Below are 26261 nucleotides of genomic sequence, written 5' to 3' on the forward strand. Positions count from 1 at the left end.
TCATTAGAGTATGTTCGATCTCGTCTAGTTTAGCTTATTACATAACATTAACTAATTACATTTTCTATTATTTTAGTAAATATTATCAAATATCTTAATATTCCTTGATAGTTTTTTCTTTTTTTGAATCAAAAAATAATATTCATTGATAGTTATTGATTTTGTTTTGTAATTTGAAATTTTCCAAGTGGGTAGATAATGCATCTTATATGAATCAAAAAATAATATTCATTGATAGTTATTGATTTTGTTTTGTAATTTGAAATTTTCCAAGTGAGTAGATAATGCATCTTATATAATTGAGTCAGTTTATATATATCTTGTATCTAAATTTAGATACAATTTTCGAATTCCCCAATTTACCGTACATCTTGTCTGCAGATAGTTGTTGGATTTGGTAGTTACTAATGTAAAACACCCCTTAGAAACCTCTAAATACCTTGGTGAGTATAAGTCTTAACTGAAAGGAACACATGCGATAATTTCTTGTTGACATCCTATTAAAGATTGGTTGCTATTACATCTTCATCTCAACAGAAGTTTGTTGAGAGAGCAGGCAAGGAACCGTAATCTTATCAATTCACCTACACAAGATGGTTCTATGTATTAAGCATTTCATAAATCTGAGTTAGGATTTGTCGTGTTTTGTTGCAGGCAGGCACCTTTTGATGTAAAAACAGGATTCCAAGCTTGCCATGCAAATACTAGTGTTACAATCATCCTCTCTCACCACCCTTTCAAATATCGACTTGAAAAAATAGACCAAGAAAAAGTCTTCCACTTTAAATCTCTTCTACCATAAATATAACTGTAAAATGCAAGCCATTGGAAGCTGCTATACCCTTACCTAGAGAGCAGAGAGCAGCAAGCTGGAAGGCTCAATTGTACACCATGTACTTTGGGGTTGCGCTGAACTTCTGGTAACCCTTAATAACCTTGTTGACTGCATCCAGGAAGTCTTTCTCAGTCACTGTCTTCCTTCGTGCCCGAATTGCAAACATGCCTGCCTCAGTGCACACACTCCTGATGTCGGCCCCTAAACAATCAAGCAAAGTACATTAGTCTTTGCATTATTGCTTAACAAACACATGGGAAGACCATAACCGAGAAATTACACTAGGATGGCTGTTGCCTACCAGTAGAATTAGGGCAGAGACGAGCCAGAAGCTCAAACCGGATGTCTCTCTCACAGTTCATTGTTCTTGTGTGAATCTTGAATATCTGTGTCCGGCTTTCCAAGTCTGGAAGACCAAACTCAACCTTACGATCTAACCGTCCAGGACGTAACAATGCTGGATCAAGTGTATCAGGCCTTAAAGACAAACAGTGAAAGTAAAATCAGAAATGCTACTGAAACACGAGAGAAAAAAATCAAATGTGTACTGCAAGAAAGGCCACGGATGGATTTACTGGAAAAAGAAAAAAACAGATCCAGAAAACAATATTAACTTTCCCATGACTGAAGTGACACAAAAGATTTAATGGTCAAGGTAGTTCAAACCTGTTTGTAGCCATTAGCACCTTGATGTTACCACGAGCATCAAAACCATCAAGTTGATTAACAATTTCAAGCATCGTCCTTTGCACTTCATTGTCTCCACCTACACCATCATCAAAACGAGCACCACCTATTGCGTCCACTTCATCAAAAAAGACAATGCATGCCTTCTTTGAACGAGCCATCTGATGGGAACAAACAGACTTACACTATAACTGGCTGCTTTATGATGGCTGGTAATGCAACTACAGTTCTTTTTCAGTTCAATAAGAACTCTAAAGATGACATTTCAAAACAGAATAATGAATTTTGGTGTTGAATTGTGGCAGTAAGTTCTACCTGAAAAAGCTCTCGCACCATTCTAGCCCCTTCCCCCACATATTTTTGGACGAGCTCACTTCCAATGACACGGATAAAACAGGCATCCGTTCTATTGGCTACAGCTCTGGCTAGGAGAGTTTTCCCAGTTCCAGGAGGCCCATAGCATAGAACTCCCTTTGGAGGATCAATCCCAAGCTTAACAAACTTCTCTGGGTGCAGCATAGGGAGCTCAACAACCTTAAGAGAAAACATAAAATAGAAACTGCATCAGGAATCTGCAAGCTTCTGAGCAAAACAATCTCCAGACTTGCCAATTCAAAACAGACAATGTCAGTGTTGATATGTGAAACATAAAGCTACCAATGTGATTTAAACTGCAATATTCATGGATATCACTCTCTGAGGCATGTGTTTCAAGTGTGTCAACAGGAATAAAAAAGTGGTAATTTCATCTCATCTGGATGAAGTGCAGCACAATGCACTAAATTTCCTAAATCCAAGTTGTAGCACATTATTCCCTCTACAAGAATGAAACAGTAATTGTTATAAAGATCTAAATGAGACTTCCATTTATTAAGAAATATGGCAGCATACATATATCCAAGTGGAGGGTAAACTCAACAGACTCAAATCCCATATAAATTGTCCTAAAAGAAAAACTAGATAACAGACAGTAAATAGTCAAATTTTGAGGTCCTTTTATGAAGACACAGAAATCAATAAAAAAAACTGGAGTAACCAAAATTTCATCTAATCCCAACAGCATTTATGATGCAGACACATTATATACCCATGTTTTACCCTTTCCAGTTAGAAAGAAACAATTACTACAAACTTACAAAGTAACTACTCAACAAAATCAAGTACGATTTCTGAGCAAGAAGCCCTAGATATATGTACCCTGCCTCCACCCTGAGCAATATGCATACACATTAAATGCATAATATCAAGAACATAAGCCCTCATTAAAGACATTAAATATCAGAATATCACATCTAATCAATTATGAAGCACAGGTCCATACTGAAGAAAAGAAGCAATGACAATCTAATAAATTCCTGTTGAAAACTGTTTTAACCTAAGAAGCTAGAAAAACACATTCAATGCCTAATATAAATAAACAGATAAATTATTACATATAGTTATGCACATATCAGTGCAGCATAGAATAAAAAAACTGACATCCAACAAACTAGATTAAAAATCAGTCTCCATCTAAGAAGTTATCGCAATACAGACAAACATTTAACGGATAACAACTATCACAATATGTACAAACTATTAATGGATAACATTATGTAGTATATATTTTCAGAACTGCTAACACATACTTCTCGCATCTTTTCAATTTGTTCCTTGCATCCACCCACATCATTGTATGTAACATCTGGTTTTTCTTCCACTGTCATCATGGTAACGCTAGGATCAATCTTTGGAGGCAATGGAATCTGAATTTGATATTTGTTGCGATCAACTCTGCTCCAGAAAAGAAAGAGAATCATCCATTAGACTGCAGCTTTACTTAGCCTCCAGGTTCATTATTCCCACAAGTAAATAATAGAACTTACCCCACACGCATGCCTTCTTCAATATCGGTAGGAGACACCTTATCCCCCAATCCGACAACAAACTGTTGCTCCAACAACATACAGAAAAATTCATAAAATAGCTCTCCTAATAAAGGCAAATGATTAGAATCCTCCAATCACTATCTAAAGAATTTAAATGAAAAATATACCTTGGCAATCTGTTTAACGTTAATTACATATTTTGCATCTTCAGAGTTCTGATTGATGATCTTCGTGCATCTTGCAACCTACAAACAACAACAGAAGACTGTTTTTCACCGAAGATCATAAAACTCAATCCAGAACTTCATGAAAATGTGATCTCTACAAGAAAAACCTGAAGTGGTTGCTCTTCTTGCATCATTTGCTTGTCGGAAACAAGATCCCACTGGCTGGGCGCAGCTAAACCAGTGTCTGACTCTTTGATACCTGTTTTTAAAATTAACAATAAAAGAAAACAAAACAAAAGACAGCAAATGAGCCTGTGGATCAACAAAATTCAAAAGAAGCAATCCAGACACTCCACACTTGGAACTTATAAACCAACCAACATACCACACAGGTCATTAACCTTCTTGGCTAGCTCTTTAATTTCCTTCTCTACCTTCTTAATGCTGGTGGAATAAGGACCCAAACCCTGTAATCAGTATTTCAAGCCGTCAAAAGATGAAAAACCTGAAATTGTCAAGTGCTTAAAACAAAGAAAAAGCTGGAACAAGCAACTGTTATTCTAAAACAATTATAGCTCCTACCTTTTTAGTAGTTCCAGACAATGCAGTGAAAATTTTAGGTCAATATCCATTGGCACTTAAGAGACCATTACCATTGAAAAATGCAATGAAAAGTTAAACCAGGCCTATTAATAATGATCAAAGTAACTTGAAACTAGTGTGCATTTTTCCGGAGAAAATTTGTACTCGTTCTCGTAGCTACAGGTATCTCGGACCAAGTAAAAATATGTCCTCATTCCAAACGCTTCAGGAAAATCCTACCCGTACCAATAGACAATCTTAACGCATAAAATCCATAAATATATTTACCTAAGAGTTGAAACAAGAACGAAAGATGGTAACATCAACTATTTAAACCCTGGCCGAACTTTCCTTGAAACACAATCCTCCCCCCAATTAAATATAGAAATAACCTAAACCTAATTCGATCTGAAATGAACCCAAAGATCCAAATTTTAGCTTTTTCAACATCAACAATAAGTCCAACCTACACGAAGTACACTGAAATTCAATGGAAGACAAAAAAAGAAAAGAACAGATATATTTGGAAACATACATAGGTTTTAAGCAACGCAATATCATCTTCGTCCAATGGTCGGGGATTCTTTTCATTGAGATTTTCCTCGAGCTCCGCCGCCGGCGCCATGTGCGAGGTCTGACAGAAGCTCCTCGCGCAGTTGATAGTAAGATCTTCGATTTGAACTTGAGCAACGGCCTAAACTAAATTGACCAAACCAGAGAAATAACAAATAGACCAGTCAGAAAATAACCTCAGAACGAAAAATAAAGAAGCAAAGGAAAATAGATTTTTCGCACATCACCTGTTTCACCTGTCTTCCACAAGCTAAAGCTCTGAAGATGTGATGGAAAGAATACGTATGGAGAAGAAATGCCAACCCTGGTGAAAGTATCAACTTGCGTATTTATAGGTAATGAAATGTTTAAGAGTAGAGCGGCGATCGGTGGAAAGAACCGAGGCCCAGATGTATGGGCCCGGTCAGTAACGGACCCGAACCTACCCGAAAACCCGACCCAACTTCTATTTGGGCCTGTTAGGAACCCGGAGAAAAAAATAAATAAATAAGAATTTGACCAGTCAAATTCTTATTTTCTTTTCTTTTTCTTTTCTAAAGTTTCAAACAGATGTTTTTTTCATGAATTATTTCGCAGATATGAAGCAAGAATCGACTCAGAAGAAAGGGCAGGGGAGGAAGGAGGAACATATTATTTTATTTTGATAATATAATTATTCAATAACGTTTTATCAATTATATTAGCTTCAATATTCTACATTTACAGATGCAGCAAGCCCCAAAATTTGTTGTAAGCTGCACAAACTGTTGATGATGCCTCACAAGTTCTGCTCCAGCCAGCAGTAGCTTCTGCAAATTTACTGCAAATTGTCTATTCTTCCACCACTTCAACTAGTCTTCCACAAACCCACTTCTTTTTGGTCGTCGTAGCAGTTGGAGTTCCTTCTTTTGCCGAGTTTGAAGCTCCTCTTTCGTACTCATGTGGGGGTTTGTCCTGTTTTTCAGCTCCTTCAGGTTCCTGAAAACCTTCTGTTGTATTTTCAGCAGGAGCCAAATGTGAACCCTGACAAGGGATTCCGTCCGCTTCCATTTCTTCAACTCTCAGGTCTGCTGCCAATTGCTCGCTTCCATTAACTACGTTCTGAAGAATTAGTTTACCAAAATTCAGATCTACATGGTTAGTGTTCTTTGATGAGAGAACATGGGTTCCATTTACTTCTCTTTTGTCTGAGATCATATCATTTCTCACAGATGCTGGATCCACCCTGACATTGTCTATGACTTCTCCATTTGATTCAAAACATGAAGAATTGTTGTTGCCACTCTCGGATGACATTAACTCTCCAGTTTCTATTGTTTTGAGTGATTGAGTTGCCTCAGCAATAAGCCTCCTTGTTTCTATCAGGGAGGCTCGGGCAAATGAGCTAGTCAACGCAGCTGGTTCAAGGGCTTTAGCAGCTTTCTCAGCTTCAGCTATGAGTAGCCTGATAATAAAAATATTAGACAGTTTTTTATGAGTCAAGAGCAGACAGTGGATATAGCAAAAAATACTTCTTAAAGAAGTGAGCAGTATGGTTTTCAAGGGCGCACATCCTTTCTTTTTTTTAGTCCCTCACTTAATATTGAACTTTTACTTCTGAAGCAACAAAGAAATCTAAACTTAGTGAGACTACTAAGGGTCTGTTTGGAACCCCTAGAAAATAAAAGAAAATGAGAATTTGACCAATATTATTCCCTAAAATAGTTAGTGAAAATGACATAATGATCAAATTCTCCTTTTCACTAACTATTTTTGGGAATAATAATGGTCAAATTCTCATTCTTTTCTTTTCTTTTCTATGGGTTCCAAACAGACCCTAAACGTATTTAGTGAATACGGAATTAGTGCTCCAGAAAGTAAGAAGTATGGGGCTGCATGAAGGCATGTGGTGCAGTTATCTATATGCACTTGTATAGACAACTCCAATTTACATGCAGTATGTCTATGACTACCGAAAGCAAGACAATCCAAAAGTGTTACACTGGCTGCTTTCTACAGATCTTCCTTCTTTTATTTTTCTCTTGTTCTATATTGCCAGCCAAACAATCTTTTGAACATTTCTAGTGTCGGGACCGTTCCAGGGCTGGGTAGTTCATACATGGTGCAGAAAAGCTACTCAAACATTCTTTCTTGCTTTCTGTACTAGTGAAAAACAGCATCAAGAAGATCGATGTACCAAAGCAAAGCAATGAATAAATGATAGATAATAAGGAAAGCAGTACCTTGCCCGTTCCATGGCTTCCATTTTTTTGGTTTCCATGGTTACCCTTTCTGTTCGAATTTTCTTAATCATCTCCAGCTTGGAACTTGAAAGTGGATCTTTGTAAGATGGAGGATTATTTTTCTTCGGCTTGGATCCTACTTTGTCAAGATTTTTTCCTAACATCACGCTGCTGTAATATGATTCTGTAGTCCTCTTCTTTGCAGGACTTCTTCTCACCGTGGATGGCTCAGCACTTGTCTTTCTCCTTGGTTTCCTTTCTGCCCCAACATGTGTGCCATGATATTTGGCCAATGCAGCACAAACCCGGTTTCGATATTCCTAATAAAAAAGAAAAATTAACAAACAGAATTGACAGAGAGAGACATCTTTAAGCTTTGCCCAAGTTGCTGACTGGCAGTGAGACCACTACATATTCAACAAATTGGGTTGCAAAGTTTCATGTCTAACATGAAAATAGACATCCGTAAGGTGTTAAAATATAGTCTCACAGGATCTCCCCATTTGGCTGAAATGGCCTGAGAAATCTTCTTCCGGTGCTCAGGATGTTTTGGGGCCCGTTTGCTGCCCTTTGACCTTGACATTGATTTCCTCATCTCAACGCTTTTCAACCACTCCTCTTTCAGCTGTGCATCCAAAATTTCATAAGAATCCCATTGCAACTCATCAGCATCTGGATAGCCCTTTCTAGATGCTTCTGCAATCAAGTTCTGCCACTTGAGGCAGCAGGTCTGTTGCACCATCAACTTTTCACGATGTCTTTGCCAACCCATTCGAACTCCAACACCAATTTTTATCCTTGTCTCTTCACTGAAAGAATATGCAAAAGGAGCAAAAAGAAAATTTTGTCGGACTTGCTGATAATTTAAGCCTGAGATAAGAAACTCATGGGTTTAAGATGTTCGTATGAGAGCTTGGTGAGTTAAAAAATAAAAAATTTCATGAACTTGATCATGTATGAATTAAAACAACAACAACAACATGAAAAGTAACAGAGAACTAATATGCACAAAGCTTTTAACTCGCTGCATAAAATTTGATTATTTAATCAGTATGAGCCTAATGTTGGAGTTGAATTAGAATAATAATAAGTTAGTACTAATGACAAATAGTATGTGTGTCAGTTTGTTAAGCACCTAGCCAATACTACCCAAAAGACCGGCCTGTTAGGAGCGGAAGACATAGGTACTTAACCCAGGACCATAACAGTACACCCCACCCTCTCGAGCCGACGACCACAACGGCCTTAACACAGCAACGGGGATCGGGTCAGGAGCCCATACTCCCTTACGGAGCCCCGCCAGAGGCGTGCGGTCCACCTGCGCATGCGGGGACTCGAAGTCGGGATGTAGCGCCTGCTCTGATACCAAATGTTAAACACCTAGCCAATACTACCCAAAAGACCGGCCTGTTAGGAGCGGAAGACATAGGTACTTAACCCAGGACCATAACACAGTTCCCACCACAACTGCTACGTTTCTTCCTCCTTTAGTAGTGCTGTTGTCATCATTGTTATATTATTCTTGATATTTCTTTTTGGAACATAACAATGTTATTATTAGACAAATGCGTACTACACTCACAGTTAAGCACATGAAAAATTACAACTCTGATCTTATCTGACTAAGCTTAGTTTCACCTATATTACAATAAGATAGCATAATTTAGTGTTTCATAAACCTGAAGCCTTTTAGCTTGGGGACACTCAATTGAAACCTATCCATCCAATTATCAGTTTTTAACCCATGGATCATTTCCTGGCAATCGAAACATACTTCAACTACAATTAAATGGATGAACCTAGAACAGACCACTTATATAATCCTACTTATGCATTAGAAAAAAATGGAAAAGGCATATTGAACTTCTCCAATCACAGAAAACAAATCAGACATGGCTCACCAAAAGTAAAAGGATAAAATGGGACTCTCTCTCTCTCTCTCTCTCTCTCTCTCTCTCTCTCTCTCTCTCATATATATATATATATATATATATATATATATACATTAGAAGGAAAATAAAGAGAAAGCAACTAGCTACCTTTGAGCATGTCCCAAGTTCACTAGCTTCATTTTGACCTGCATATTCATTTCAATATCAGAAAGAACTCAACTGCTTCCCACAGGGGACAAAAGAAATTTTCCTTCAAAGCAACACGTAGTGCTCCAATGTAAAAAGACTGTTGCAAGGAGGGGAATGTAAGAAAATACATATCTAGGAGAGAAAAAGGGGTTTGACCAATCTAAAAATAAGTCCATAATAAAGTCCTCTTGATTAAAGTCCAAGACTATTGGCAGAGAAGCATCAGCAGCTGTGCAATGAATGGAACCACTGATGAGGCCCCACCATGAAACACTAAATGCTGGTGTATTAACTCAGGTCAAATACCAAGTAGTAAATCCAACAGATACCAACCAGAAAGGTGAGATTCAACACATTGACCTTTCACCTCCCTCCCTCTCTCTCGCTCTCTAGATGCACAAAGAGTTGATTGGGTGGGGGATGATCCAATTGGTGTCCACCTTAAACTTTTTTACAGGCAGAGTTATCCACACAGTTGATATTTAAAACTGGATTTTCACAGTGGGTTTAGCAGCCACTGAGCCATGAGAATACATTTCAACTTCAGAGGGCTCAATTATTGCAGTAAAAGAAAATGTTATCATGTTACCCAAGTACCAATATATAATATGAAAGTAAGGTGTCACTATCATATTGGGTGAAATCATGGATCATTTTTAACCATCTTAGTAAAACTATTCTTACATGACATCACCTTGGGATTCTGCATTGCCAATCTTGTCCTCTCTCGGATCCGTTGAAGAGTTTCTGAATTAAAATAGAATTCACCAATGTGTGCAAAAAAAAAAAAAGAATATATGAAAGGCAGTTTTAGAGAAATAGCAATGGTGCAAAGACAGATAACGCAGTCATCTTACCTGCACTATGTTTCCTGCCTTTGTTCCAGGGGACATTCCCCTTAATTGCTTTAGAAATCCTCTGCCGTCTCAGTCTTTCCCTTTCATCCAACTCATCAGAATCATCATTCCACGTCTGAACTACTTGAGAATTTAAATTAGTATCCAATTCCAAAGAATAACCTTGGGCAGGCCCATCCTTGCCATATGACACAACCTTTGTTTCAAAAGTAGCAATTGCCATCACATGGAGAGAATTCTTCAAATCGAGTTGCCAGTGGTTGAAATTTGGTTTTCTGGGGGTTTGAAAGTACACTTTCCATGCAATGCATGATCTTTTTCCTTTTCCAAACAGACATATATCTGCAGTGTTACCACGAAATGGACATGGATGATAAATCCTTGACTGGCAAAGATGACTCTGTAAACATGATCCTGATGTAGCAATATCTGTAAAATGCATATTTGTTAACTTAACAATCTGAAGTAGGATAGAGAAACAAGGAAACTGGAACCTGAGGTATAGAGAAATCATCTATGACTTTCAGTTCTGGAGTGATTGGGAACATTTCAGGTGAACGGATTACTAAAACAAATACCCATTTGAACATAATACAATCTTAGAAACTGCTCATAGTCTGAAGGAAACCGACAACATCATATGTGTATCGCACCAGCAACATAGACCTATTAGGAGCACACCATGGACAGGTCACAGTAGGGCCAGAGAAATGTTACCAAAGTGTATGATTTCATTACGAGTATGAGGCAATTCTTAAGCTACAAATCCAAACATCCTGAAGAGAACAGCTAACACTGTCAACTAGTGAATGCTTTAGCATGGCCTGTTCAGCATTAGGCAAATATCCAAAAGATGTCAGAGTCCTAGAACAACACCCAAAACCCAAAAGGCAGCCCATTCAGGGGAGGCTTCATAGGATTCCATAATTCCATGGAGTAAATCTATAATAAAGAGCTTGAATCCTTCAGATATATGAGTTTACAATGTTAATAGCACATACAGATCTTTCTTACTGTGTTAAAAATAAAAATAAAATGTATGTTAAAATCACGCAATGACTAATTTAAAATAACAATGACAAAATGCACAGTGAGACACATATGGTGAAGGAACATTTCTTGTTCTAATGAAATAAACAGATATAAAAATCACAAGATTCCGTCATACGAATTCTATTTGACCACACTCAGCATAGTCTGACATCGACATAATCTGGGAGATAAGTCAGAACAAGAAAAATGCATGAAGACTAGCCATGAACAAAAGTTCAATCTGATGTTAACAGAAAGGGAACTTTCTCCAAACAAAGACCAATTGGAATTTCATTTTGTTGACCAAGAAAAATCGGCAGGACGAGAGCTAAAACTGGCAATCATGTGCTTCTTTCAATCTTCCCAAAAGAATTTTCCCATCTTGAGTTTGTGAACTCTATGAATTTGTTATCTTGGCTAGAGGTTTCTTTCAAGCCAAAAAGAAACAATTTTGTGTCATCAAGATACTACAAAACTGAACAGAAATAGCACCAGAAGAGAAAGTGCGGATTACAAAAGCATTAAATTGTCTTCAACTCAAAACATGGATGCAACATAAAGGCAATCCTACGTCAATATGTTGACAAAGCCTCTACCTCTTACAAGCAAAGCCACAACTACAAACATAAGAAAATAGACCGAGTTAAAAACAACAAAAAGTCTAGCGTTTAATAAACAAAGTAGTAACAAATTAACGAATCAAATGTAATCTCCAGCGTATCTACACATGAACAAAAGCACCGCACCCGCTTATGTATCTTGCCATTAGAAGCACAAGAGAATTTTGCATAGCTTTTATTACTCAGACAATAAAGTAGAAATACAGCACTACTAAACCACCATCCCGGCAGGCGGCAGCTACACGTCCTATAACAGAAAAATGTCAAGTGTAATAACAAAATGAATGCAAAACATGGAGTGACACAGAAAAATAAAAAAAATAATCAATTTTGGCCCTTCTGACGACCAGATGTTTGGCCCCTCCGACGAATGGATGAAACTAAAAAAAATTCCCAGTTCCCATCATGCCTTTTCAAGAAACAAGTTTGGACGGCCTTAGCCGTAAGCCGCATAAACCCCTTGTACAGAAACTCCGCGGCTTCTTGTACTAGAGACTAGTAAATAAAAGAGCAGGATGTAGTAAGTACCTAAAGAATGCATGAGAGCTCATTCAGGCATCAACAGACCCGATTGCGAGAGGTCCTTCAAAACATTTGAACAGTGTCTTTTCCCAAGAGAAATTATATGGTTTTTTGTTGTTATAGTTAATGGAGATAAAGTACTCTGTTTGGTTTTACTGGTTATGCAACGAAGAAATGAAGCAGAAGCAGAGAGCGAGAACCACACAGTAGACGAATCCGAGAGGGATAACAGGATATTTGGAGCAAGACAGACATAAATTACGCTAGAGAGAAGCGAGGAAAGAAGATAGCTTAGACACCTCAAGTTGTGATATTTTAAATGACGGCACATTCCCAATCGAGTGACAGCTGCGAGGAGAAAACCCAAAAAAATGTAAAAAATAATAATAATAATAAAATAGTCTTATATTTATAATTTGAAGGGAAGGAGATTATTTATTATTAATGATAATGTTATTATCTCTAAATTATTATTAAATTTATAAATAAATAATAAATAAATAAATTTGAATATAAAAAATAAAATAACTTTTAAATTATTGTTGATGGTTAAATTGAAAATTGGATGCACCTAAGTTTAAAGGGACTTATTTTTTATCATATTTTTTATCCTTTTTTTAGTAACATAAAATAATTAATATCAAATAGAAGGATATTCTAACACAATTCATAAAAGAGAATAAATTAAATTTTATTTTAATTTAATTTTAATTTTAATTATTTATAAGCTATAACAACATGTTGAAGGTAATGTTGATGATGAAATAAAAATCTATTATTCCTCTCTATTCTTTTCTTCCTATGTCCCCCTTTCCGCGATGCCATTTAAGTGGCCGTGCATGTGTGAAAAAAAAAAAAATCCCCCATTAACGAGTTGTGGTTTGCATTCTAATAAATCTGGGATCCCGTTTATTGAGGTATTATCCAAACCCCTAGAGCTATACTCGAGGAGGTCGAGTTTTCAACAACCAAAGAATTGGTGGAGTCGCAAGTATGCCCATGGGACCCTAATGGACCCGCCAATTATGGTTGAAATTATTTTTATAATCTCTTTTATTTTATTTTATTTTTAGTTTATATTTAATTATTTTACCGGATTTGATTAGATTATTTTTATAATCTCTTCTCACGTTTCTTCCTATTTCTTATTTCTTTCTTCGCTATTTTCTCTTCCTTGCCCTTTCTTTAGTTTTAGTAAAATGAAATATTCCAACCAACACAAACTGCTCCTTTGTTTTTCTGGTTACTTCTCAGTAGCTTTTTGCACTCGGAATCGACTCTGTCTTCAACCTCTTCTGTCTTCTTTTCCTTCTCCTTCTTCCCTTCATTTAGTTTCTTCTATCTGCACAGCCACTGATATCAGCAAACCTTAATTCGTGAAATACAACAGAATGTAGGGTAGAGTTGTTGAAGAGAGTAGCTGTTGTTTGTATACGTCGTCGACCGAGGTGGTGGTGGACGGCCGCTCCATTGCCTCCTTTGCCGGTCGTCCCCATAAACCTCTCTTGGGTGTGGTGGTAGCAGCTCTGAGAGCCCAACTGGAGACAACCGTTGCGACTCGTGTTTCCATCAATAAAGCTCAGAATCTGCGGTGCTCTGTTCGATTGAGGAGCGACAGAAAAAAAGAAGCAGAAGACGATCGTGTTGATTCGCCTATTTCGTTTGGGAATGGGCGGAGGCGCAGAGGTGGGATATGTGTTCGTCTCCTATCTACTGCATAGCAAAGCTGCCTGCGTCTGAGTTGTGCATGTTCAACAGGGAGCGGCACGCATCTCTCAGCTCTCACGGTTTTCACCGTCGGTTATTCTGAAATAAGCTCAGTACCCCAATGGCAATGTTTCATCAGACACTTTTAAGATCTTCCATAAAAACCTAACAAGACCAACCGGTAGCCTTCATGACACTTAATTAGATATGTGCATTAACATTAGGTTTGTCTCTTTTATTTATTCTAAATTAAATTTTATTATTTTGTTGTTTGTTTTGGCCTTCGAGTTAGGGGCGGTATCAAGCCAAACCGTTCGATCTTGGCTTTGTTCAATTTTTATTTTGAGTTAGGCTCGAACTCAAATCGTAAATACTATCCAAAAGACCGCCTTGGTAGGTAACGGAAAGCAAAATATTTAACCCAGGACCATAACAATACTCTACCTTCACGAGCCAACGTCGATGGTGACACTTGCAATGGCCCACTCTAGCAACCTGGACATCCTTTTTGCACTACAGAGGTCGCTAGGTCGTCCCCTCCGCTAAGTTTGCTCACGTTAGGATTCGAACTCGCGACGGCGGTATAACTCTAATACTAAATGTTAAATACTACCAAAACCATAACTTAGTACTTTAATTGTACTAAAGTTATCACATTTTTTTTTTGTATTTTTATAATTTTAACGCAGGAATAAATTTTTTGGCTCGAGCTTAATTCTCGAGGCTGAACGGGAACCGAAAGTATTATAAAGCCGAGCTCCAACCTCCGTTCGATGCCACCCGTACTCCGAAACGGATCGTCAACCGCATCAAAGCATTCAGATGCTGATCACTGCAACGATACGGGATCCTGTACACGTAGTGATCGACAGAGACAGCGGACTCCGTGATGGGGAAGAGGGAGACAGGCCCCGTACTTAATTTTTTGCTGCGCTGATTTTCCCTGGTTGAGAGGCCATCTGCCATCTTCTTCCACTTAATTGCATAAACCCTCCAAAACCATAGATACTGATTCTTTCTCTTGGATGTTCTCTCATGTTTAACGCCTTCATTTTCTTTCTCATTCTCAGCTCTTAATCTTTTTGTTGAGAGTAGAGATGCAGAGGGAGTCTTCCGACCAGGAGGAAGATATCGATACCCTTATCGAGCAGAATGACACTAAGAACCGCAGATTCACTTTCGAGATCGGAGAATTCAAGGACCGGATCGGTCGAAAGTTCGGAGGGTTTGGTTTTAGTAAGTGGTACCTCGTTGCCATCTCTCTTCCGGTTTTCTTAATTGTCATTTTCTTTTCTGTCGACATTAGCAGTTTGTTTCGTGGTTTTACGAGTGTCAAAGTTAATTCGCCTTCTTCGAGCGAACGGATGCGAGAGGCGGAGCTGCACGCTCTTTATCTCTTGAGAAACCAGCAGTTAGGGCTTTTGGAGTTGTGGAATCGGACGTGGAGTAACTCGGTTTTGGATCTGAATTCTAGTTCTAACTCGATTGGCAATGGTACCCGGCCACAACCAACAGTTTCCACGGTGTTGATTGACGAGGTCAGATCTGCATTGCTTAGTCCGATAAGACTTAACAAGGAGATCCAGCAGTCGCTGTTATCTGCTCATCAAGTTGGAAATGTCTCGGACTTGGTTGGCGACACTGTGGGGCAGCCTGCATTTGGCGTTAATACTTGTCGGAAAGTGGAGAAATTAGTGGGGAGAAGGACAATTGAGTGGAAGCCAAAACCAGATAGATATTTGTTTGCTATTTGTTTGTCGGGCCAGATGTCAAACCATTTGATTTGCTTAGAGAAGCACATGTTCTTAGCTGCTCTATTAAATCGTGTGTTGGTTTTTCCCAGTCACAAATTTGACTACCAGTATGACCGGGTTATAGACATCAGTCACATAAACGACTGTGTGGGGGGGAAAGTTGTCATTTCATTTGAAGAGTTCTCCGAAATAAAGAAGAATCACTTGCACATAAATAAATTAATTTGTTATGTAGCGGAGCCGCCATGTTTTTTGGATGAAGAACATATTAAGAAGTTAAAGTCTTTGGGGCTTTTCATGGGCAAGATCGAAGCAGCTTGGCCAGGAGATGGCAGGCCAGATATACCCAAGAAGAGGAAAGTTGAAGATATTATATCAAAATTTTCATTTGAAGATGAGGTTCTTGCAATTGGAGATATGTTCTATGCCAGCGTGGAGGAAGAGTGGGTGATGCAACCAGGAGGGCCACTTGCCCACAAATGTACAGCCCTAATCCAACCAAGTCGGCTTATTGTTCTTACAGCTCAACGGTTTATTCAAACTTTCTTGGGTGTAAACTTCATTGCCTTACATTTTCGAAGACATGGGTTTTTGAAGTTCTGGTGAGCTTTCTACTTGTATGCTTTATTTTTTATTGCGCCTCATTATTAATCAATTAAATACACAGATAGGCTTGTGTTGCAGAGCAAGTAGTGAGATCTCCTGCTAAATTTGGAATTATCTATAGTCATGTAGAATAATAAAGGATATTATTTCAAACACGATAATGCACACCTGTTATGCATGTATAGGAATGACTCTTTTTTTAAGAGAATTGTTTACCAGAAAATTTGAGAGAAGAAGATACAGATCATGGTGATTTCATGGTCAAGGGAATCTCTTCCCCTCATCCTGCAGGACTGTTTATCTAATCCTCTAGGCTATTCTACAACCTTGAGTTGCACTAAAAGTCCCGTCTCACCTTCAACAAAAAGAAAAAGGATTGGACATTTGTGACAAATCCTAAAACTTTCGTGGATTTGTTTATTGCCGCATAAGCAGTTTCCTGCTCCTAATATCTATCCTTCATACAGCTTGATTTGTATGGCATGAGGTGATTATCAATTGTACGATGAACTCATGATTAAAATATGGCATGGCATGCGTGTTGTGATTTAAATTAGATATGGCTAGTTTGTTCTTCCTCATTTTCTTAGGAATGAAATTACATGGAGAGTCTTTCTATAGAATTCAGTTCTAATGTTATCTGATCTTTCTCCTTGTTTATCTCTTGTATTCATTTAATCAATAAAATTGTGTAGTGTTGCTTAATACTGCTTATGCCAGTCGGCATGTTATTGTCTTGCCATCTTTAAAAGTCTTGTAGTTTATCCTGGGAAATGAAATCCCTGCTTTGCTGGTGTTTGTGGGTTATTTATTTCATTTATTTTATTTTAATGGAAGAAATTGCAGCTTGATTTTGAACTATCTTTCTGATAATTTATGCATTCTTCCTCAGTAATAACAAAGAGCAGAGCTGCTTCTTTCCCATTCCTCAAGCTGCGGATTGCATTCTTCGGGTTGTTGAGAGAGCCAATGCCCCTGTACTTTATCTCTCCACCGATGCGGCTGAAAGTGAGATTAATCTGTTGCGATCACTTGTTGTGAGGAATGGGAAGATGATCCCATTATTCAAAAGGCCTGAGCATACATCAGTTGAGAAATGGGATGTGCTCCTTTATAGAAATCACATTGGTGGAGATGATCAGGTTTGTTAAAGAGCTTTTCTTCTTTCATCTTTAATTTTTGGAATGTGGAAGGAAACAACCTATTTAAATTGGATATTTAATGTTGGTTGTTTGGGATGCTCAAGATGAGGTGTCTGTTCCAAACTCTAGCAGCTGGCCTCATATGCATCTGTTTCATGGCCAGTGAGCCATTAGTATGAAGTCTGAGAAACAATGCTTTGTCATTACTGAACACAAGGATCAGTTAAGATAGCCCCTCCTTGGAGGTATTGACATTGTTTTTATAAGTTCCAGGATTTGTTGTATCCCTTTGTTTGTAAATGGAATCATATTCTTAGATCAGCTAATAACTTATCTGATTCTCTTGCTAAAGAGGGGGTCTGCCTTCAATTCGCATTGTAAGAAGTTCCCATCTTTGATGTATCGGTTTGTTGCTTTGCCTTCAAGCTTATAAACTTGCGCTTTTTTTCAAAAAACGGATCAGTTTGATGACCTTACTTTTGCCATTCAAAAGGCCCTGAATCCCCAGTTGTCACTCATAAATGTGCTCGTGAAACTGAGGTTCTTACGTGATAGGAGACAACAATATGACTAAATAACGCAGTACTCCAAAAAGCAATTTTGATTTCCCTATTCATGTCAATGATAGATAGAGCCATTTGGTCTTCCTATTAGGTGCAAGCTGCAATTGATTTTTTAGTTTTCTTTACGGGATCTGTTTGTTAGCAGAAAAGTGAGATCAGAATTCTCAATAAGGTGCAAAGCGTCTTTTGGGTGTTAATTTTTTACCTGCCCATATTTTGTTGGTTAGGTTGATGCCATGCTGGACAAGACAATATGCGCCATGTCCAACGTATTTATAGGAGCATCTGGTTCAACTTTCACTGAGGATATTCGTCGGCTTCGTAAAGACTGGGGGTATGCATCACTTTGTGACGATTATCTCTGCAGCGGTGAACAGCCTAATTTCATTGCAGACAAGGAGTGATAGGATGCTGCATAAATCTGTCAGGTCATTCACTTTTCAGTTTCCATTTCCTCATTTTTTTTATTCTTTCGTTCTTGTGATAAAGCTTCATTCTTTCTTAAATTCGACAATGTGCAGCTGCAGCGTGGTTGCCTGTATAATATTTTTTTTGTGTATAAATAAGTATTGGGTTTTTTATGCTATAAAGACTTTTTCTTTTAGTTTTATCCATTTGCGAGGTTATAAGTGTTTCTCCCATCTGTATGAAAGATATCTACATCTTTTCTTGTTATCGATTAACTAAATCTATCACTTACATTAGGGCAAAAATAGAAGAAGAAAGATATGGGGCTTCTCTCTGTGCTTGTAGAGTTGCACTGGGATTGTGTTCTCTTTTTCTTTTTCTGGTAGATTACATCCAATTCAAAGAAATTTTCTTTTCTCCTTAAACGCAGAAAAGCAAACAATTTCTACTTCTTTAAACAGAACAAATAAATTGAAAAAATGTATGTAATTTTTTTCTGTCTCAGGATAAAGTTTCAGTGGAATGAAGCGATCTGTTGTCATTTTAAATCACAAGCTTAGGTTTAAAATATGAGATTTAAATGGATTTACACTTTCAATTGTACCTCTCATAAGCTGGTATAAACACCAAAAATGTTTTTCCACCTTTAATTCTTCTCAATCAACTTTTTATTTCGTCAATCAGAAAATGTTTTGTTGGGTAGGTGATTATTAGAATCGTTACATTTGAGCTCTTTTTTATCATATAACATCCATTGAATGGCGCAGGAGCTCTGCTGGACAAAACCAACTCAAATGTTCAGCTTTGGTGTAGAGAAGAGTTAAGCGAGCAAAGTCAGAGACGGTGCAGGGCATGGCTTTAAGCCTTTGGATGCTATCATATCCTGCAGACAGTAACAAAAAAATGAGCAGGTAATTGTTGAGCTCATCGCTGAATTCACAGGGGTGTGCCCGAGGCTTCCAAGTGTTGTGCAGCCGGTCCGGAACCGTCAGGTCTGTTTGGAACCCCATAGAAAAAAAAGAAAATGAGAATTTAACCATTATTATTTCTAAAAATAGTAAAAAAAGAAGAAGAATTTGACCATTATTATTATTTTTTTTTTTTGGGTTCCAAACATAACCTACGTGGACCGACTTTTCATTTTAAAACCGATTGAAATTGAAATAACTTTTATCAAATCAAACCCGCAGCTTGCCTATCGACGACACTCAATTGACCCACCACCAAGGCATTTTCTCTGTGAACATGGGTGAAAAATTAGGAGGCTTTTGTAGGATAAAAACTTAGGGAAATGATTCATAATTTTAGTCATATACAAAATCTACCCAAGTATTGAATTCAAGAAGAATTGCATTATTTAAAATATTTAAACAAAGAGAAAATAATTAGAACAATACGTCAATGACTAGCAAACATAAATATTTGGCCATACAAGTAGTCAATAATAAAGAGTAACTTAAAATAAAAGGTTAGAAACTTCAAAAGAACACCTAAGGTGAAATAAATTACTTAGACTAAAATAAGTTCATACATTACAAAATAAGTGTAGTAAATATCTAATTCTCTTTGTCCAATTTTTTGCATTTACATGATCATTGACTATGCAATTCAAAGAAGGTTGAATGGGGAATAAACGAAACAAGGTCACCAATGAACATGGTTCGATTGGACATAAATCTTTCAAAAGGAAAGGGGTGAGAAGAGGGTATGCAAGTAGTCATCCAGCCAATTGGCCATATGCATTTAATGACCCATTGAAGAAAAGTTATAGTTGAAGATTCAAAACTTCTATTTGGCCACTAGGGGGGTTAGTTGGACATGAATTATTCCCGCATTATTTAGAATCAGGGAATTGGCCAATTTTTTTTTTCTACCATTCGATTAAACTCTATTGAATCGGTTACACACCTCCTCCCATGTAGCAAATATTGATCAAAGAGATTTCGAGTTCTCCCAAGTCATCCAAACAATATGTGATTTTTAAATTCATAGAAAAAACTAAGTACATGTGCTTTTAATTATGCAAAAATTTAAACTTGTATGTCATCATTAGAAATTGTTTGTTATCATCAAAATTATGGCTAATGAAGGATCTCAGTTTCGATGAAATCAAATTGTGGAAAGAAAACCAGGGTTCTTGTCATGTGATCTGGACAAGAACTGGTTAAGAGGGAGGCGAACTATTTGAATATTCTTCCTACCCATTTCGGCCTTTCCTGATTCGTTCACGGTGTTTCGTTGGTTCAGAGGATTAGAAGAAAACGATAGTTTGACTCATGTAAAATTACCAGGAGGAGGATTCATGGTCCAGCAACCAAAGTAATGGTCGAACAGATCGTTTTTGTTCTTTACAGAATCGTTTTTTGTTTCCGTCTTGAAATTATGTCAACAGAGATGAGTATGACGTCGCTTTGAAGATTGCCGAGTTCCCCCTTCGTTTACGAGCAAACCAAGATATATATAAAAATGGATCAGACAAAGCAGAATAATTAGAAGCCTATCTTACGGTAGGTTTTTGATCGAAACATCTTGGATTTTGAGTCCCAGTTCTGAATGACGTAAACAGATTTTTCCTTTTTATTATTCCCAATTGAACGACTATTTGAGTCTTCGATGAGTGGTAGCAGATGGCCAACTTCAAACCAACTTGTCTCTTCTTCTTCGTTTCTTCTACATTTCCATTACCGGTCAATGTCTTTGATGGCTACTGGTCTGAATATCAAAACCCCTCGATTCTATACGATTGTACTTGTTTCCGTCTTCCCTGATTAACTAAAATAAAATCGACCAAAGTTGACACACTACGGAGCTCTGCCGATAACAGGATTATTCTAATGGACGTTTGTTGAGAGGGTTCCAGAACTGGCATCTAAGATTCGAATTCAAATTCAAAACTTACCCATTTCCCATAAACATGATTAGTTTTCTTTTTTTATTCCGCCGATTGGTTTCAAATGATGCCTGTAAATATTCAACCAGTGACTTCTCTTTTCTAGTTTCTGCAGCAAATAGTGATGTTCCTGCTTTTGGTCTTCGGCGAAGTTCAGAAAGCCTTTTCGGCTGCTAGTCCAAATTAGCCAAAAGCAAGAAATCGCAAGTCTTCCACTCTTCCTGGGTTTCAAATTCCACGCTGCAACCGTTGTTGACTCTTCCTACAGGATCATCCATCATGGCAACACTCAACCATTTTACTAGGGTAAGATTTATGAACCCAAGGATGGTGAAGTTGACCACTTCAACTTCAATTTTTTTTTTTTTTTTATAATTGTTTTTGTTGATCTACTGTAGACAATCCTCACTGTTCTAGAGCCTAAACATAATGCTCCTCCATATACGCTAAAAGCCCGGTCATTCGAAGGCGAATAAGTGGGAATTAAGTGTGAGGGTCAATTAGGAGTCATTGCATTACTCTAGTCATAAGGAGAGGATGAATTTGACCCTCTCTTCAAATCATAGGACCTCATTCATATGTACCATGTAATTGGAAAGGACTAACCCCATTGCTAGTATAAGTACTAACAAATTTGAAAGTCGGGTCAATTAGTGTATAAGAATAGGAAATGGTAGTCATCAATCATCATTATGCATCTAAAATGGCTCTTCTTTGGTTCATCAATTGATCTTGAAGATAACTTAGTAGGTTAAACATGAAGAACTTTTAACCAATTAGAATGTTTTTTTATTTTTGTCTAATAATGTATACTTTAATTTTGTAAATATACTTTATCAATAAGAATTTTAAAAAATATAAAAGGCCTAAAATATGAAAATAAGACATTTAATCTTTTAAATTCATCGATAATAGCTGAATTAAAATTTCTTTCACCAATATACTCTGTGTAATTTTGAAAGACGAAACAAAGAACCTCATGAACAACCTCTTTTCATGAGGCATTACTAGCAATTTTTATTTAAGTTATTGCAAAATAATTGACTATGGAATAATTTTTATTCTTATTTAATAATAAAATTTACCGACTAAATAATGCCAAAATTATGTTTCTTCGACCAAACCTGAAAAATGATGATTCCTAACATAATAATATTTTATTAGGTCGAACAAATTTGGTTTAATAGAAAGCTCTCTATTTTTTTTTTAAAAAAAACTAGTCATTATGGTTACATAATGACATTTTGTTATTTAACAACAAAATGTCTAAATTAAGACAAAAAAAAATTAATATGTATTAAGTTCTATTTTTTGTTGTTGAAAATGGTGGTAGGTCACTTATATATTTTAGAGATGTACAACATCTAGAATTGGACATTACATTTTGACGATCTGAATTTCTATAGCATGGGGTTGACTCATTTTGAGTCGTTGCCCCGGTAAAATATGGTGCATGAGGTTGACTCCTCAAAGTGGAACTCCTTTTTTTACTCAAATTTTTTCTATTTGCATAATGTGAGATTCCTTTCAAATTCAAAACCTACTATTTTGATGGGTCAATTCCTTTTATCACTTTTTTTTTGCTTCAATAAAGTTTACTTCTTTGTGTGCAGTCGATTCCTTTAAACTTTGGCACTTTAAGACTTCGTCTTTCCTATTGAAATGGTTAACTCATTTTTAAAATTAAAAACTCCCAGTTTTTAGTGCTCGACTCCTTTTGGCTTCAATTTTTTTTATTCTTTTTGCTAAAACAATTGATTCCTTTGCAATTAGTCGAGTCATTTTGACCTTTATTTTTCATGTCTTCATTTTTCCTACTAAAGTGGTCAACATTTGTGTATGTGGTCGGCTCTTTTTGCCTAGGTTACAAAATTAATCTCCTTTGCTACATGAAATACACTTGTATGCTTTGGTTAATTGCTAGAATTTGTTATCATAAAGATAGGACACTTAGAGGGATCTTGAGACTTCACTCCAACATTCTCCCCCGTTTTTACGACGACAAACACTTGTTTAAAAGGTTAAGTGCAAATGGCATGACTCACATGAAATGTATGATGATTTTGAATATGTCTTATGCTCGTTTGTTACTTTAATTAATTTTTACAAACTCAAATCCCTCCTCCCAGTGAAGTCGAATATTATGTTATGCACTAACAAATACTATGTTATCAGATGGTTTTGGTGATAAAAAAGAATTATAAGGATGGGTCTAGAGCTTGCACTAAATGAGATGATAGCGTCTCATTTCGAATACATTAACAATGAAGATTTCATCTAATCATCAAATCTAACTCCTTAAGGGTCATGCTTAGAAATGCAATTTATCAAATACAACTATTAAGATGTCATAATTTTAAATATAGACTAATCTTATTAAAAAAATATGTTTAGTTCTAATTATAAGGTTCCATTAAATATTTTATCCTAACTAAGCTGCATATTTATAATTTTAATGATTAATCCAATGTTCACAATGTCGTTTAATCCTTACAATAAGAGAAAAAAGGAAAAAGGGAAAAGGTGGAGAAATTGAACTAGTCCAGACTCCTCTCGCGAGCCGTGTCAAAGGGGGAAGCTTCGTCAACGCAGAAAATGGTTAGAAGCAGCAGAGAGATTTGGAAGGTTGCGACGGCTTTGAAGTCTTCGACTTAAGGCGGCCCGCTACAGACGTCACTTTCATTTTGAATTTCTAGTTTCCCCTCCTGATTATAAGAAGAATTGGATCTTTCTGCTCATCCATCTTCATCTTCTCTCTCCTTCCCTTCCAGATAAGCTGCAGCTAGTTTTCCTCTTTCGTAATTCTTGATCTTAGATCATCTTTTGGGTCTCTGGGAAGGAGAGTGAAAATCCCTTTTTGGGTACGGTTTGCTTCTCAAATTTTGCTGGTTTCAGTCGAGAAAGCAAAGATTTTTAAGTGGTTTTGCCTTCGTACTAGTGATTTGGGAATTGCTGGTCTTATTGCATCCGTTTTGGGAATCGGGTTCTGTCTGGTCTCTGCTTTTGTTTCGATTTTCTAGTTCATCCTGGGGAAGCCTGATATCCTATCTTGTTTCAGTTTATCAGGCATCGTGGGGATTCTATCTTCCTGATACTCAAGGCCAAGATCTTAGCTGAGCTCATTTTACCGGAGGGAAAGAGAACGTATATACCATGTCTAGCGTCAATACGGATAACTCGCTAAAAGACTCCGTGCCTATCTCAGTAACAGGGACGGTTATGTTGGCCGCCATTATTGTCCTCTTTGTCGCCGTCGTCTTTGTGATCTTTCTTCATTTCTACGCCAAATGGTTTTGGCGCAGAAACGGCAACTCACAGTCCCGTCGATCTGGATTTGCGTTCGCTCCCAGCAGGGATGGTCTGCCCTCTCGGCCAGGCCTTGACGCTTCCATCATACGCTCTCTCCCTGTCGTAGTTTATCAGTCTGCAGAATTCAACGAGGGTTTGGAATGTGCGGTGTGTCTCTGTGAATTGTCTGACGGCGAGAAAGCGAGATTACTACCGAAGTGCAACCACGGATTCCATTTGGATTGTATAGACATGTGGTTTCAATCTCACTCCACTTGCCCAATTTGTAGGAACCCGGTTGCTTCGGAATCATCCGATTCAGCTCCCGGTGATTCGGAGTTGCCAGTTTCTGAGATGAGTTCTGCGGACGGGCAGTCAGCTGAATCTGTGAATTTTCCAACAAATGTGTTGTTTTGGGGTACCCAAGATCAAGTTAACACTGGACGGATAAGTGCAGAGGAAGGTACTTCATCTTCTTCAATGAATGAGGAAGAAGGAAACATAAAGATAGTGATTGAGATTCCGAGGAGGTTGACAGAGGGATCTGCAGCTGCTGCTTCTTCACCGAGTTCACATCGGGTTACAGAGGAGGAAACAAAGTCCCCTGTAACTCGCTTGAGGTCACTGAAGAGGCTTTTGAGTAGGGAAAAGAGGCTGATTGTTCCCTGTAGCTCTGCCGGAGGAGATATTGAGCAGGGTTTAAGTGGAAGTACTCAGAGCCCTGCTATGCGTATGGATTCTTAAAAATTCCCTGAAGCTATTATGATCTATCCTACAGTTGCAGATTACTGCATGCAAGTTTTTTTGGTAAAATTGATGTATAGTCGAGAAAGCTGCCAATTGCAGTTATTCTGGGTGCTACTAAGATGAATTGTGAACAATCGTCTCTGGGTCTGCAGAGGGAATCATCTCTGTGATTGTCCCTTTATTCTTTTACTAAGCTTTTGCTATATCATTTGATGTTTGCATCAGACTCTCAGGCTATATTAGTTTGTTAATTTGGGGGGTTCTTGATGAAAGTTGTACAGGATGAGGCAATTCAGCCTACCTAGAGTATGTAAATAAAATGGTTCATTCTGTTTGTGGAAGTTTATTTGGTTTTTTTTTTTTCTGGTTCCAATTCTGGAGTATACTCCATTACTGTCTCAGTGATCTGTCTCTAATATACTTCCAACTCTCCCACATCTTTCAGTTCATTCTCAGTTGTTCTTCATACAAGTTCTGTTTGGACAACCTTTCTGAATTATAACACTGAAGATAGTGAGAGAATAACATTCGTGGAGGAGCTGGTTATCACCCGCTTGAGGGTACTGACTAACTTTCTGAAAAGGATCTTCATTTTAGTGACCAAGAATCAAGATTTAGTATAGTGTGTACTGTAGGAATTTAAACTAGGAATCACTATTTCTTTGAGACCTGGGGGCCCTTCGATTCAAGGCTGAGAATAAGTTTCTCATTGTTTTTCTCCATGAGTCCCATCTCTTTTATCTTTTGATGTATCTTCACTTTACAAGGTTTTCGAGTAACCACTTCTGATCAATATGGTGATCGTTGTCTCTTGATTCTAACAGTTCTCTTCTGCCTACAGATCAAAAATAGATTCAGAAAACAGTTTATACTTGGATTGTTCAAATACCCAAGATTCATCCTAACCCAACTTTAGAGCAGAGATAATGGTGTTCGAGTAAGTAAAAGAGAGGCAAGCTTAGGTAAGCTTGTCCAACCTCCATCCCCCCTAATGTCCTAATAAAGATCAGTGTTTAGATTTAAGGGTGCTTTAATTGGTAGATTATTTGGATACAACCTCCATCCCCTCTAATTGTGGTCGGTAAGCAAGCTAGGAATTTTAATTGGGTCAGTTGTGAAATCATGCTGAGA

General features: G+C 37.5%; 4 protein-coding genes across 5 annotated transcripts; 2 read left to right on the forward strand and 2 right to left on the reverse strand.

Annotated features, from left to right (window-relative positions):
* Positions 1-482: 482 nt before the first annotated feature.
* On the reverse strand, positions 483-5026 carry LOC137958743 (26S proteasome regulatory subunit 7). 2 transcript variants are annotated; one of them, XM_068805845.1, is made up of 11 exons: positions 4940-5026; positions 4675-4838; positions 3943-4024; positions 3725-3816; positions 3558-3635; positions 3388-3449; positions 3151-3295; positions 1838-2056; positions 1502-1683; positions 1137-1312; positions 483-1036 (listed from the first exon to the last, which is right to left on the reverse strand). In XM_068805845.1, exons 2-11 carry the CDS (start codon positions 4762-4764, stop codon positions 879-881), a joined length of 1284 nt encoding a protein of 427 aa, XP_068661946.1. In that variant the 5' UTR covers positions 4765-4838; positions 4940-5026; the 3' UTR covers positions 483-878. The 2 variants fall into 2 exon arrangements, with proteins under 2 accessions (XP_068661946.1, XP_068661945.1); XM_068805844.1 differs by having other exon boundaries at positions 4675-4833; positions 4940-5004.
* A 301-nt stretch (positions 5027-5327) lies between these two features.
* On the reverse strand, positions 5328-12273 carry LOC137959727 (uncharacterized). The gene is made up of 7 exons (XM_068807062.1): positions 12032-12273; positions 9852-10280; positions 9689-9741; positions 8953-8990; positions 7404-7722; positions 6914-7233; positions 5328-6135 (listed from the first exon to the last, which is right to left on the reverse strand). The coding sequence occupies exons 1-7, from the start codon at positions 12042-12044 to the stop codon at positions 5523-5525; spliced, it is 1785 nt and encodes a 594-aa protein (XP_068663163.1). The 5' UTR covers positions 12045-12273; the 3' UTR covers positions 5328-5522.
* Positions 12274-14525: 2252 nt separating this feature from the next.
* Positions 14526-19382, forward strand: LOC137958945 (O-fucosyltransferase 36-like). The gene is made up of 4 exons (XM_068806167.1): positions 14526-16088; positions 16985-17234; positions 18025-18225; positions 18973-19382. Exons 1-3 carry the CDS (start codon positions 14830-14832, stop codon positions 18199-18201), a joined length of 1686 nt encoding a protein of 561 aa, XP_068662268.1. The 5' UTR covers positions 14526-14829; the 3' UTR covers positions 18202-18225; positions 18973-19382.
* Positions 19383-23745: 4363 nt separating this feature from the next.
* Positions 23746-25464, forward strand: LOC137960353 (RING-H2 finger protein ATL3-like). Its single transcript, XM_068807948.1, has one exon. The coding sequence runs from the start codon at positions 24249-24251 to the stop codon at positions 25125-25127; it is 879 nt and encodes a 292-aa protein (XP_068664049.1). The 5' UTR covers positions 23746-24248; the 3' UTR covers positions 25128-25464.
* The last annotated feature ends 797 nt before the right edge of the window (positions 25465-26261 follow it).

The sequence above is a fragment of the Aristolochia californica genome, unplaced genomic scaffold, assembly GCF_029961685.1.
Source record: "Aristolochia californica isolate CCGP_79_NKW_82.1479 unplaced genomic scaffold, dmAriCali1.0.hap1 SCAF_3, whole genome shotgun sequence".
In the NCBI taxonomy this organism is placed as follows: domain Eukaryota; kingdom Viridiplantae; phylum Streptophyta; class Magnoliopsida; order Piperales; family Aristolochiaceae; genus Aristolochia; species Aristolochia californica.